This window comes from Sorex araneus, chromosome 1, assembly GCF_027595985.1.
Source record: "Sorex araneus isolate mSorAra2 chromosome 1, mSorAra2.pri, whole genome shotgun sequence".
In the NCBI taxonomy this organism is placed as follows: Eukaryota; Metazoa; Chordata; class Mammalia; order Eulipotyphla; family Soricidae; genus Sorex; species Sorex araneus.
The window spans coordinates 173,714,535-173,729,420 of NC_073302.1; the positions used below are offsets into that span (position 1 = coordinate 173,714,535).

Below are 14,886 nucleotides of genomic sequence, written 5' to 3' on the forward strand. Positions count from 1 at the left end.
GAGCCTCTAGATACTGAAACGGAATCCCGTCTGTGTTGTTTCCGTCTGTGTGTATGTTGGGGTGTTGTAGATGGAGAGGAAATGGCTGGTGCTGGGAACCCTGCTCTCAGCCTGCAGGGGCCTGGACCCACTTAGAGCTGGGTGGGTATCAGTGTCTGGCCAGCCTGCGGGGGCAGGTGCTTGGAGAGGCCCGGCCTGAGCACCAGGCTGCAGAGCCGTCTTGCACCCGCTTCTCCAATTCAACATGTGAAATTAGGAAGTTTTTCTTCCAAAAAAGACTCTGTGGGGTGTGTGTGTGTGTGTGTGTGTGTGTGTGTGAGAGAGAGAGAGAGAGAGAGAGAGAGAGAGAGAGAGAGAGAGAGAGAGAGAGAGAGAGAGAGGATGAGAGAGAGGATGAGAGAGCAAGAGCGCATACACTTTATGTAGTTCTTTTCTTTTTCAGTCAATGCAGTTCTCTGGTATCTCGTAATATCCAGTAATTTTAGGCAGTGCTCAGGGTCTTAGGACTCTGCTCTGGCAGAGAAGACCTGGGTGTGTGGTCCCAGCTCCCCTTTACTCAGACTGTGCAGTCAGGCCAGGGGTCCAGTGAAGGGTCTGGTGCTGAAGGCATGTACTTCACCATCGTGCTGCCCCAGCCCCTCGACACTCACTGGGCACTTGGTCACTCTTGCTGGTATGTGACAGTGGACATCCTTCTCCAGCCTCACCTCCATCAGGTTATGCCCTAGACTTACTTTCAGAGCACAGCTGAAGAAACTGTCGTTTCTGTTCAGATCTAGATTTCATGTGTTTTCCTCTAGCATCTTGAGACGGTTGAACATTCCTCTTCTTGCCAGGAGGCAGTGAGAGCAAAGTCTCCCTTTCCTGGTTCTTTATTATTTCCGCTGGTGCATATAAGCAGTTACCATTGGTGCGGGCTGAGCTGAAGTGTGGCTCACTGCCAAGGCTTCCTCAAGTAGTTTCTGCTTAACTGATTGCTGTGCACCAGGAGGTCAGGGCTGGAGTATAATTTTTCTGATACTAATACTCATTTTTGCATAATTCTAAATTGTGTATGTTAAACATATTCCTATCTCTGAAATCTCTTCTTAAGGAAAATCAATTGTGACAAAATAATAATCTGTTGTCATTTGACATGCACAGAGCTGGTGTGTGTGCCCAGCTGGTTGTTCTCTGGGGCACAGCAACCATCGTGGCTTTTGCAGTTTTGCAGTACGGCCATGCAGCTCTTGGAGCTCCACAGATTGCAGGCTGCCTGGTAGTTACACAGACAGAGCCAGGAGGAGCTGGAAGAGCTGGTGACAGGATCACCGTGAGGGTTGAATAGTGATTAACTTTATTTTTATTACAAAAAAATTATCTCACTTGAGGGCCGAAAAATGCTAAGGATGTAGGTAGAGAGCAGTAATTACTTTACTGTCCCAGGACAATACCTAGAGCTGCCTGGGAAGAACTGAATTACCTGTGTGAAGGGCAGCCTGCCACGGAGGGCACAGGGCTGAGGTGGAGGTGGAGGCCGTGGACTCCAGTCCTGTCCAGCAGCCTTGTCATAATCTGCTCAGCAAAGATAAACATCAATTTTCTGGATTCTGGGATCCAGGTTCAATCCCTGGCACCATATATGGTTTCCCCAAAGCTGTCAGGAGTGATTCCTAAGTGCAGAGCTAGGAATAAGCCCTGGCTCCTCCCAAAATCAACCCCCCCACCCCAACAAGAAAAATACCCAATGATTTTCTGGCTGTCCTAAGAGCTGCATGTTCCCAGGGGAGCCCTTGGCCCCTCCCTGAGCCCTTGAGGGGGAGCCCCTCCCTCCACCCCTCCCAGCCAGGCACACTTCCTTCAGGTGCTGAGTCATGGCTTGGTGAAGATCCTGCAGAAGAGGATCTTCTCGAGCGGTCATGTGACTCATCTAGTCACACAGACTGAAACTCCACTGGTCCTGAAATGGGGGCACATTGACTTCATCTTGATGCCTGCAGGTAGAGCGGGCATCTGCTTTTACAGGAAGAATGTGTTCATGAAATCCGGCTTTCCCAAGTAAAACCAACCAGCAGTCACTGTCCTAAGTAGCAGGGAAAAAACATACCTCTGCATAAGTAACTAATATATTTAGCCACTAACTGGTATGGGATGCTAAAAACATCGCTTGTAGCCCATGGTTCTCATGAGAACCCCTTGTGCTGTGCACAGCAATGCAGAGCTTATTGGCATGACGAGTGTGTCCTGGATATGCAAACACTGGAAAAAAGTTGGATATTGAAAAGCAATGGTATTCCACAGGACCAGGCAAAGAGAGAGCCTGGCCCAGTGCAGGAAAGGGAAACCCAGCTCAGTGAGAGGTGCCGTCACTTCCTGTCTGCTCTGGTTTCATGCAGATGTGTGGCTCAGAAAACCAAGGCTCTTTCTTCCTGGGTTACAGCTGGAGGGACCATGAGGTGCTGGTGGAATCGAACCCAGGCCCGAGGAGTCAGAGCACATGCACAGCAGCTGAGCTGCCTCGTGGCTTGCTGGTAGCATGTCATGGGCATGGGAGGACAGAGCTGGGAGCAGGTGCAGACGGACCTATGGAGAAGTATGGCTCACCGGGGATCAGGCCAGACTTGCTCAGCCTTTCGGGAGCATGGTAGATGTCACCGCTACTGACTCCACTTGAGTTTATTTCGGTAACATTTACTTTGGATTTCTGCATACCACCCTGACAGGTTTCATTAGAAATTGCTTTCATCCCCCACTGTTTTTCTCTCTTCAGGGGCCTCCCATGCAGTGCTCAGGGATTCGGTCCCGCTGTGTGGGCTGTGTGACAGTCCACACCACCAGTAATAGGGACCCCCGGGCCACCGGGGGGATGAGAAGTCATTTGTGTGAGGGGACAAGCTTGGGGTGTGTCAACGCGAGCAGCCCCAGATCTGTCCTTGGCAGTGTATAGCCTGCCTTGCCAGCCTGAGGGGCACCACCTCACCAGGCCCACCTGGGAATGGACACTGGGCATTGTCTGGGGCTTCCAGGACCCCACAGCACAGTGGCCCCTGGTGATGGGGACTCATGGCCCTATGCAGGTGGGCTTGCAGGCGGGTCCTGGGTCACATGCTCCGCCATTATCATCATTACCATTATATGCAGCAGTGCTCAGGGTTGACTCCAGGCTCCCCACTCAGGGATCACTGCTGGCGGTGTTCAGCAGACCATATGGGGTGCCGGGCAAGTGCAAACAAGCACCCTCCCCACTGGACTATCGCTCTGGCTCCCTGTTTATTTTTAAAAATCTTGTCTACTAACCTGTCCTTTGAATAAGTGTGTCCCTGTGCTCTTGTGTCTGTGTCTCTAATAAATTCTGTCTTGGCTTTGGGCCAGGCCTGGCAGTGCTCGGGTCTCACTCCTGGCTCTGCGCTCAGGAACCTCTCCTGGTGAGCCTAGGGCCTGTGGGATGCCAGCATTGAGTGTGGGTTGACTGCGTTCACTGTCATGTCTCTGCAGCCCCTCTGGTAAATCATGATTCATGAATTACCTTCTAGAGTTCATACTTGAGCTCAGCTGGAGAAGAATCTGTTGAGATGTAATGGAAGCGCAGATGTACATGGTTCGGGCAGAAACAGGGCACTGTTCAAAGTGCCAGCCCCTCACCAGCTTTGCCTCTTTGGAGAACATTTAAAAGTCTGTTTTAGGGGGAACTGAGAGTGTTGGGAAGCTGCTTTATGCTTTTGATTCTTTGAATATATTCCTTGATTAGGAATAACAAAGATAAATTTATGGCATAAGAAGTCTCGGATATTGTAGAAAGTACAGATTTGGGGTCCCGGGAGAGACCGTGGCTTTCCTCCTCTGCTGGCACAGGGCACTCACCGAGGTCCCGGCTCTGCCAGCAGCGCCAGCTCCCAGGCTGAGACCAGGGCAGGGTAGAACAGTCTAGTCCGAATCTTTCACCAGAAGAAACATGTGCGTTTATTAAACCCTCTGGGCCATGGACGTGTCCCTCCCTGCATTCCCTTTCATTTTTGTTCGTAGTCTTTCAGAGCTTCCTGGGCAACTCGAGGTGCTGAGCTGTGTTGATCATTGGAAGTAACAAGAGCGTTGTTTGGATTAGTTCACTGTTTGGTCAGTTCTTGTGTTGGACGTTTTTTTGGGTTTTTTTTTTTTGCAACGCTGGAGCCTGCCACAGCTGAGCAAGCCCTCGCCTCTTCCACACCGTGGTCAGAATTCACAGCATTCCGGTGTCTCTGCCTTCGTTATCTTCCCATGTACTGGTCTGTGGTTCATTTGCTCAACCACCTGTTTGAGGGGGTTCTTTCCGTAACATCCCCCTGCCCTTCCGCAGTGTGGCTTCCTGCTGTGGTGCATGGCCCCCAGCCCGTCCAATGGCGCTGAGCTCCTGTACAAGCGTGTCATCCGGCCCATCTTCCTGAAGCACGAGTCCCAGGTCGACAATGTGGTGAAGGACTTGAAGGACAAAGCCAAGGAGACAGCAGACACCATCACTAAAGAAGGTCAGTGAGGTGGGGCTCGGGGTAGGTCAGTGCAGCCCTGAAGGAAGATGAGAGCCATGGAGGCCTTTGTCTGAACAGAAGCAGCGACCAGCACTGGCTCTCTCGGGAGCTACTGCAGCTTCAAGGGGTGGAGGAATAAGGAATCCGTAGCTCAGTCTGGGTGTCATTTCGAGGTGCCTATTAGGACCCCCGTGTTGGCGGTGCATAGTGGGGTGTTTGTTCTGGGATGGACAGGATACTGGAGTGAGTTGTGTGTCTTCAGCACATAGGGTCATAGAGAGCAGAGGAGCAGGGAAGGCTTGTGTGTAGCTGCGGTTCCTGAGAATCCCAGTCCCTAAAGCAGGAGCAATGTGAGGGGCCTGATCAGATGGCTGGGCTCAGGGGGCCATGAAGAATAGCGTCCTCGACTCCTGAGCCTGTTTCTAGCTCTTCAAACGCGGTGCTAGAGGACATGGCTGAGGTCTGGAAGAGGCAGTGAGGTCCAGGGGCTTAGCCCGGGTACCAAATGGATTTTACAAATGGTGTAAAAGTGCTCAACGGACTTAAAACTCGGGTTTCTGTTTTGTGTTGGTTTGGGGGCACAGCCCGCAATTCTAGGGCTCAGTTCTGGCTTTGCTCTCAGGAGTCACTCCTAATGTGCTCAGGTGACCATCCGGGGTGCCGGGGATCAAACCCCAGTTGGCCATGTGCATGACAAGTGCCCTACCCACTGTCCCATCACTCTGGCCCAAAGATTTTGTTTTTTAGGGTCATACCTGGTGGTGTTCAGGGCTTATTCTTGGCTCTGAGTTACTCTTGGAGGCACCTGAGACCATCTGGGGTTCTGGGGTCAAGTCTCGTACTCTCCTCAGGCCCTATAGTCTATAGTAGTTGGTAATAGGGTGGGTGGAGACCTGACCCCAGCATGTAGCTCTAGAGCATTCTCAGCAGCCAGGGCCCCGTAGCGAGGCCCCTCGGAGCTGCTGCTGAGTATCCTAGTCCCGTCTGCAGGCACAGGGCTGTGAGCGCAGTTTCTCTGAGTGCGACCTCTGCCCTGCTGTCGGGTTGCCGCTTTCTTCTCCTTAGCGTTCTGTCTTTGGGTTTTGGTCACAAGCCATCATGCTCTTGAGCCATTCCTGTGCCAAGACCCCTCCACCCCATTTGTTCCTAGCCTTAGCCAAATCAACCTCTGCTGGTGAAGTTTCTGTCCAGTTCACCCACATTTCATAGACTGGTACTCTAAAGTCCAGTTTCATTTTGGTACAGTATATTTCTAATCTGGGGAGTGAGATTGAAGAAGACGAGGAATTTTTATATGCTGACACTTCACAGTGTCCAGAAGTAAATTCTCTCGAGAGCTATTAGGAGACTGTGCCTGTCAATGTTCCCAGCTGTGTGATGAGGCTGGCGGGTGCAGGAGGCTGCTGCAGCTGTGAAATCTCCTAGGCAGCTTTGCTGCATCCAGCCAGCTCCTCCTGGCCTCCAGCACCCACATGCATGAGTCTCCCTCAGATGTGAGACTGAAGGGATGTGCGGCATCTTCCACCGACTCAGTATTTGCAGCAAACCCTTTGCAGAGAGGGGATGGGATGACAGGAGCCATCCCGCTGAGGGGGTCGAGAGCACTGTCCTGAGTCTCGTCCCCACAGGAGACAGGCAGCTGGGCTGTTCCCAGAGGGACGTGGGAGCCCTAGCGGAGGGCAGATGCCGGGGGCTGCCTCGAGCTGCACGGTCTGCGCTGGACCAGGCCCCTGTCCAGTGCCCGAGACCCTGACCACATGCCGCCTGTTTCCGTGATCATGTGAGCTCAGGTTGTTTCTGGGAAGAAGCTTTCATTCCTTTTCTCTCTTCCCAACAGCCAAGAAAGCGGCCGTGAATCTACTGGGTGACGAGAAGAAGAGCACCTGATCTGGCGCAGAGCCTGCGCCCTTAGCCACCCCCTCCCCCACCCGCCCTCCCAGGAGAGCTTGTATTCCACTGGGCTGGGGGCACCATGCAGTAATGTTGCCTTGAAACATCTGATCTGTTAGAAAGAGGAGTGTGTGGTATGTCTGTCTATCCACAAGGAACATTTTAATCTAAACATAATGCAAGGGCGGTGTCCAAAGTTAGAGAATATGTCTCTCCAGGTAGGGGGTGTTACGCCTGAATGAAACTCAAGTCTCTCTCCTGGCTTTGTGCTTCTCCTGTTCTCTCTGCATGCATTTTCTCTGTGTGTATTTTGGGGTACTCTGTAGGGTTCTGCTTCGTGTGCTGTACAGTTTTTGTGTGAAATATTTCTGATGTCTTTGTGTGCACATACATGTGGGAAGATGCCCTCTGGGCATAATAGGGAATGTCTGCAGCTGGAGTGGGCGGATGAGGTTGGGTGTTGCGGGCCTGGCAGTTTCCAACCAGCCCAGCTGTGCAAAGCTGCCACTTCAGCGATTCCTGGGGGAGTGTGTGACAAAGTAGCCAATCGAGCTCCAGCTGCTGTCTTGGGACCTGTGGTAAAGCTGCTTTCCTAGATTGTTCCTTAAGATGCTAAAATGGAAACCACCCCGGTTTCACCTTCAAAGCCGTAAAAGAACCTCAGAGATTTGCACATTTCTGCCAAGGACTTCATGCCAGCAAGGACAGAGGCTGCAGAGTGGGCCTGGGAAGGACTGTGACTGTCTCCTCTGAATGGTTAGGCCCAGCAGCCGTCACCTTCCTTCCCTGGTTTCTAGATCATACTCAGGCCTTTGTAGTTTACCTGTCAGAATTATCTGTAGACTATTTACATGCATCACTTTATGCTCCTTTTGGTAAAATGGATTTAACTACAGACCAAAAATGTTTAAAATCAGTATTTCCAGGTTGACAAGCGAAATAGCTTATAGAGGCCTTGACAACTTGTCAGGTAAAATTTTACTATTGCTGAAGTCCCTCTGAATTAGACCAAATAGAATAAAATAAGAACATAACAAAACTAAATGCCCAACCTATAAACTCCAAGGCATATTCAGATCACCCTCCTTTAAATAACAATATCATACTGATGCTTCATGATGTAAAAATATTAATGCTTTCAAAAATAACCCAGATAATATGGATCAGGGCATTAATTCTTTGTTGGGAAAAACAGTGACCCTAAGGCATTTTAGTGTACTTATCTGAGGTGGGGAGGACTTTCAGAAAACAAAGAGGAGGAAATTAGTTGGAGAAAAGCCTTGACTAAAAACAAAAAACAAGTGGGCAGGCACTGGAGAGCCATGGGGTTCGTGTGGTGGGCAGGGCTGCCTGGCACACAGCTGGCACACGCTTCAGCTTCAGTGATCCCCGAGCAGTCATATGTGGCCTCAAAGTCTGAAAAAGTATCTCTTAAAGCATGACATCCCCTGCCCTGCAAACTAGGCAGTTGTTAGTAGTGTCCGTGATTGGTGTGTTGGAATCCAGGATATGTAAGGCTCGTGTGCAGACGCTGTCCAGCAGGAGGGAGCGGCCTGGAACCTCCAGTGGCTCCTGTGTTACTGACAGACTGATGCAGTGAGACTGTGTCTTCAAAGGCAGCTCCTCGGCACATTCTAGAAGAAACACTGGCTTTGGCAGTCCAGTGTTCATACAGATCGTATTAATGACAAGTTATGAGTGAGTCTCAGTTTAGACTTCTCTAATAATACATGACCATGGATAGAGTACTTAAGAGTAATTGAGCAGAATATAAGCATTTATTTGTATATGAGTAGAATTTTGAGTAAGTAAAATTAGAGTCCTACAGTAATTCCCCCCTCCCCCCCACATAAGGATTTTAGATCATTATTACAAGCCTGGGGTGTCATCTACAACAGCCTGAAAAAATGAGCATAGCCTTTAAAATAAGTTATTGCTGATCCCACTTAACTTGAAGATGTGGTGTGGCTACCGGATGTAAATAAAATTCTGTTACTCATTGCACCATTAAGTCTTGTTTTATTTTGTGGAGTTAAAAAAATTAAAATAACCCAGAACCATTTAAGCAAAATTTCAGGTAAATCTGAAATGTAAACATTGCTGCCAACCCCATTCTCAGCTGCCTGTAACTTCCCTCAGTGGTCACTGTTCTGATGATGGTCTCTAAGGAAAAGGGGCAGCCCAGAGCTTGTCACGCACGCACCTGACTTGTTTGGTCCCCAGCACTGCCTATGGTCCCTCTGCAAAGCCCCTGTGGAACCATATCAACATACAAATACAGATCTTCCACAAGCTCTGATAGGGTTACTTCTCAGTAAAGCTCACTAAAGATGTGTTCAATGTGTCTGTCATTCTGTAGCCTTCTCTACCTTAAATGGCTCAGAACAAGATTCTCTAGCACAGATCCCAAGTGTTGTCTGATACATACTTAGGAATACTGAATATTAGGGCAGTGGTCACATGCCTTCTCCCTTCCGTTCAGCACACTGGGCCTGCAGAATGTCTGAAGCATGAAGCCTGGTGACAGGGAGCTTGCATGGAGGCTTGAGAACAGCCAGTAGACAGTTTTCGCTTCATGTCCAGCGATTGGCAGGGAGCTGGCCCTGCTGCCCTGCCCAGCAGCACACGATTGACATCTGTAATCACCAGCCCAGGAGAAGATATAAATTAAAAATATGATTTCTGCTGAATGTGTATTGCTTTCACACCAGAGGGCTTATAATTAATTTCCTCAGAGAAAAGGCTTATTGTGAAATTTCTGCTCTTACTTGATTATGAATTTCAGACAAGTTAATAAACATCTCTGCTTCAGTTTTCTATCTGTTTAGTGAGGATAATGATAACACAATATATTGGAGAGTTAGTATCACTGTCATCTTGTTGATCATCGATTTGCTCAAGCGGGCTCCAGTAACGTCTCCACTTGTCCTAGACCTGAGATTTTAGCATTGTCTCTTTACTCGTTTTTCCCAGTGGTGCCACATTGGAGGCTCATTGGAGAGTTAGTGTAAGAATTAAGTGTGATATACATAATTTGTTTCTGTAGCATAATTGCTCAGTAAATGTTAGCAATTAATGTCAGATACAGCACAGCGGGTAGGGCCGCCTTGCACACAGTTGACCTGGGTTCTATTCCTCCATCCCTCTTGGAGAGCTCGGCAAGCTACCAAGAGTATCTCGCCTGCATGGCAGAGCCTGGCAAGCTACCTGTGGCGTATTTGATATGCCAAAAACAGTAACAAAAAGTCTCACAATGGAGACATTATTGGTGCCCGCTTGAGCAAATCGATGAGCAACAGGATGACAGTGACAGTGCCTGTGTATTGCTTTCATAACCTCAAAAAATTACTAAACTGAACTTGTTACTAAACTGAATTTGTTAGTTCAGCAAAGACTAACAAATGTTGAGAGGGGAATATTAATGTAAGATGGGTTAGTGCACAACTACCCTATCATTCAATGAAACATGACCTGAAGAGTTGTGGAGCTTGGAGTGGGATTTGTGATTAAGAGAGGGAAGTGGTATTAAAAACAGGACTGATGGGGTCGGAGTGATAGTGCAGTGGATAGGGTGTTTGCCTTGCTCACAGTCAACCTGAGTTGTCCCAGCATCCCAAATGGTCCCGAGCCCTGCCCAGGAGTAGCCCTTGAGCATTGCTGGTGTGGCCCCAAAACAAAAAAATTTTTAAAAACAGGATTGAGTTTTGAGGAAAACAAACATGCTAAGGCATGTCTCCTCCTCATCCTGCCTCCTCCTGTTTAGCCCCAGACCTCCCCTGCAGAGTAAGAGATTCTTCCCAGGAAAACAGATGGTCCAAGGGGGGAAAACACATCTCAACTTGGAAATTACCATGAAAAAGTCTCACCTATGCATCCACCAATGAAAACCCACAGAATGCACCTCTGTGCTTAGAACTTGCAAGTACCTTTAGGGAGACTCTAAAAATCTCATCAGTGTAAGGGGGCTGAGGAGTCAGTATCATATGTGTTTCCCTAAGCCTCTCCTGAAACCCTTGTCTTAAAGGGAATCTTCCCATGACAGGGGTCGGCATTCTGAGAGGCTGCAGAGGGTAAGTACCTGTCTCACACACAGCCAATCTGGTTTGATCCTGGGCCCTACACTATGTCAAAACTGACCCCTGACCACACAGCTAGGAGTGAGACCTAAGCAGAGATGCGTGTGGCCTCAAAAGTGAAGTACTGAAAAGGGGAACCTGGAAACAAAAAACAAGCCATATTCTCTGGGAAACAAGAAATTACATCAACAGAATAATAATTCCTCTCCTTTTCCTGCAGCTAAACCTAACTTTAGGGTCTGGGAGAAAACTGGAGAACCTACAACTCAGGCAGACATGGGCGAACAGGAGCTAGCCAAGCCTTGGTTTGATCAATGTGATGAAACAATAATGAATACATATTTGATGACCTGTTCAACAGGAAATATTCAATAGGAGGATTTGAATATAAAGCATATAAGGGAAATTTGCATATAAGCCAGGACAGAAAAATGGGGAAGCTAAGAAATTATGAGGAAAAATTCGAAGAATTCCAAAAAGGGCCCCCTTCCCTCCCAGAAACCCCACACAACTGCACTTCTGCATTCCGGGGGCCCTGGTCTTTCTGTCCTGCACCATCAATCCTGCCCCAAGGCAAGGCATTGGCACCAGCTTGTCTATTTACTAAACCCAAAACCCAAGTAATGTTTGCACTGCGTCTGCAAAAAGACATACACGTTATATTGGGGGCAAATGTGATGTGGCAGTGTACAGCTTTAAATCTCAGTTAATTACTGAGAAAATTACTCAGTAATTTTCTACAACTAGAAAATTGTACTAGTTGACAATTTTCTGGGCATGGTCAACACTGCAGGGTAAAGAAAATAACCTGAACAGCAGATGCAGTTTCAGTTGCTCTCTGGTATAAACAACTACAGATTTGCTCAGAGGTACTGGGATTTTACACCTCTACCATTCACACCCAGAAAACTTGAAGAACAATGGGGAAACCAAGGAACTAAGCTCCAGTTGAAGATAGGGACAGAAACCCAGGCAAATCCCGTTTTTTGGTAAAAACTCTTGAGCCTGGTCAATGAGGACCTAAAATCAACATTCACTGCATTGGTGACAGAGTAAGCACTTGTCAAAATGCCCTCCCTCCCCCCTATGGAAATTGCTATGTGGATGCAGTGCAGTCCCTATCAGAATCCAGACAGCATTCTCCAAGGACTCCGAATAGTCGATGATAGTTTGTGTGGAATCATAGAAGACACTGATTGTGAATAGCCAAAACCATGCTGAAAAATAAAGAACTGGGAGGCCTCTCCCTTCCTGACTTGAAACTACACTATAGAACCACAGTGATCAAAAATAGTATGGTGCAGGAGCAAAGAAAGACTGACCAATGGGTCAGAATAGAATGTTCAAGGACAGTCCCCTATATGCATGGTCAGATAATTTTTGACAAAGGAGCTGAGAGCATGAAACGGAATAGACAGTATCTTCAACAAATGGTGCTGGGAGAACTGGAATAATCACATGTAAGAAATTAAAGCGGGGCACTGGGTTATTTCCAAATTTTGGGTCTTTTGAATAGTGCTACAACGGACATACTAGTACGGATGGCTTTTCTGCAATTTTGGGGGATATTCCCAGGAGTGGTATTGCCGGGTCATATGGAAGTTCAATTCTTAGTTTTTTTTTTTTCTTTTTGGGTCACACCCGGCGATGCACAGGGGTTACTCCTGGCTCATGCACTCAGGAATTACTCCTGGCGGTGCTCAGGGGACCATATGGGATGCTGGGAATCGAACCCGAGTCAGCTGCGTGCAAGGCAAACGCCCTACCCGCTGTGCTATTGCTCCAGCCCCAATTCTTAGTTTTTTGAGGAATGCCCATATTGTTCTCCAAAAGAACTGGTCTAGTTAGCATGCCCACCAACAGTGAAGGAGAGTCTCATTTTCCCCACATCTGCGCCAGCACTGGTTGCTCTTGTTCTTTTTGATGTGTGCCAGTTTCTGTGGTGTGAGCTGATATCTCATTGTTGTGTTTGATTTGCATGTCCCTGATGATCAGTGATGTTATTTTTTCATGTGCTTTTTGGCCATTTGTGTTTCTACTTTGAGGAAGTTTGTTTTGATGGGGTTGGATTTTTTTTCTTGTGAAGTTGTGCCAGTGCCTTATATATCTTTGATATTAACCACTTATCAGATGAGTATTGGGTAAATAATTTTTCCTGCTCTGTGGGCTGTCTCTGTAGCCTAGTCACCATTCATTTTGAAGTGCAGAAGTTCTTTGTTTAATGTAGTCCCATTTGTTAACTGTTTTTCTTCCACTTGCTTGGTCAGTGTTGTTTCATCCTTGAAGATGCCTTTAGCTTCAGTGTCATGGAGGGTTCTGCCTACGTTTTCCTCCACATACCTTATGGATTCAGATCTGATATTGAGAGCTTTAATCCATTTTTATCTGACTTTTGTGCATGGCATTAGACAGAGGTCTGAGTTCATTTCTTTGTATGTAGCAGTCCAGTTTTCCCACATGAGCAAGGGAAAAAAGAAAAGTGCCTGCTGTAGAGGAAAACTAGGGACATTAGTGGTTTGGTGGTGGGAAATGTACACTGGTGAAGGGATGGGTGTTGGAACACTATTACTGAAATCTAATCATGAACAACTTTGTAACTACGTATTTCACAGGAATTCAATTAAAGAAAAAAAAAGAAAGTTAAAGCTGGATGCATATATCATACCTTAAATCAAAGTCAACTCACAGTGGACCAAAGACCTTGAGCTCAGGCCTGAATCTATAAAGTACATTGAGGAAAATATAGGCAGAACCCCAAGACCTAGACCTCAAAAGATTATCTTCAATGATACAATGCCATTGGCAAAGGCTACAGAATCAAATATAAACAAACAGGATTGTATCAAACTAAAGATTTCTGTATAGCAAAAGAAATACGGTTAAAAGACAGCTTAATGGGAAAAAATATCTGCACTCAACATATCAAAGAGCTGATACCCTGCATTTATAAAGTACTCACAAAGATCATCAACAAAAATACCTAAAAGCCCTATTAGAAAATGGGAAAAGGAAATGAACAGACACTTCTCTGAGGAAGACCAACAGGCACAAGAAAAAATGATCATCACTATTATTAGAGAAATCCAAATCAGGATATCATATTACACCAGTGAGAAATGCACATATCAAAAATACTGGGAACAATCTGTGCTGGCAGGGATGCGCTGAAAAAGGTCTAATTCCACTGCTGATGGGAAATGTTGGCTAGTCCAGCCAATATGGAAAACAGTGTGGAGGCTTCTCAGTAAGCTCAGAACTGAGCTCCCATATGATTTGGCAATTCCACTTTTAGGCATCTACCCCCAGGACAGAAAAGCATTCATTCAAAGGAATGTGTGCACCCTATTATTCATTCACAGGAGTGTCTGCACCCCATTACTCACTGTAACTCTAGGTATAGCAGCCAAGATTCAGAATCAACCTAGGTGTCAACGACAGTAAGGGGGTCATGAGGATGTGGTATATATTCACAAGGGGACACTACACAGCTGTAAAGAATGATGAAATCAGGCAGTTGGCTGCAACGTGGATGGAAACGGAAGACATCATGTCAAATGAAGCCAGAGAAAAAGATAAACAGAGGATCAAAGTGGTATTTAGAATAACTGGATGAGGAAATGGATTCAGGTCCATCAATGGTGGTAAGGAATGATAATGCGAAATATTCAAACCAGAAACACTGAAAACCCACACTCAACATTTAAATCATGAGACCCAAACTTAGAAACGTGCTTGCCAAGAGGGCAGGGTATAGGAGGAAACCTGGGAACACTGGTGGAGAGACTCTGACGCTGGTCAGTGCTCTAATACACTATGTCTAAAACACAGCTATGAGTAACTTTTTAAATTATGGTGCTTTAACAATCTTTTTTAAAGGAAGAGAAAGGAGAAAGAAATTAATAAAAATTTCAAGTGACTTTTCCAGAACTAAATTCCAAAACCACAGAATTTCACAAATTTCCATATGAAAATGGAAATTTTCATAGGTACCCAGGGCCACAACAGAGCCTCCTGTAAAGCACACCACTGTGGTTTTTCAGGAGCTGGGAGTGCGTCTCAGAGGGAAAAGATCATGTAACGAAACCGACTCCCTTCCATTTGCTATAAACAGAGGTCAGAGACCCATGGGGAAATATCACTGACACTTAGACATACATGTTTAAGAATGTTACCTTCCTTACCTTTTTCTCAGAAAAACCCTGAAGAAATGCCACATAAATCAAGGCAGTAACCTCCGCAGTTACAGTCTACAAAGAACTGGGTGTCCTGCAGGCCAAAGGCACACCTTGCTGGTGGCAATACAGGAGAAAAGGGGCACAAAGGTCCGAAGAGCCGCAGGGGCCAGGACCCGGCACTCAGCACAAGGTTTGAAGGGGCTTCCTCAAATGATGGAATGAACCACATCATGTGGAACCTGACTTCTGAAAGAATAATCGGAC

The 14,886-nt window shown here is 47.0% G+C and overlaps 1 protein-coding gene across 1 annotated transcript in view; it reads left to right on the top strand.

The window, feature by feature from the left end:
- The window catches only part of REEP5 (receptor accessory protein 5), a 28,918-nt gene extending 20,543 nt beyond the window's left edge, over nucleotides 1–8,375 (top strand). The window contains exons 4-5 of the mRNA XM_055123986.1: nucleotides 4,313–4,481; nucleotides 6,319–8,375. Coding sequence (XP_054979961.1) covers nucleotides 4,313–4,481; nucleotides 6,319–6,368 — 219 coding nt within the window. The 3' untranslated portion in view covers nucleotides 6,369–8,375. The remainder of the gene's footprint in view (nucleotides 1–4,312; nucleotides 4,482–6,318) is intronic.
- The last annotated feature ends 6,511 nt before the right edge of the window (nucleotides 8,376–14,886 follow it).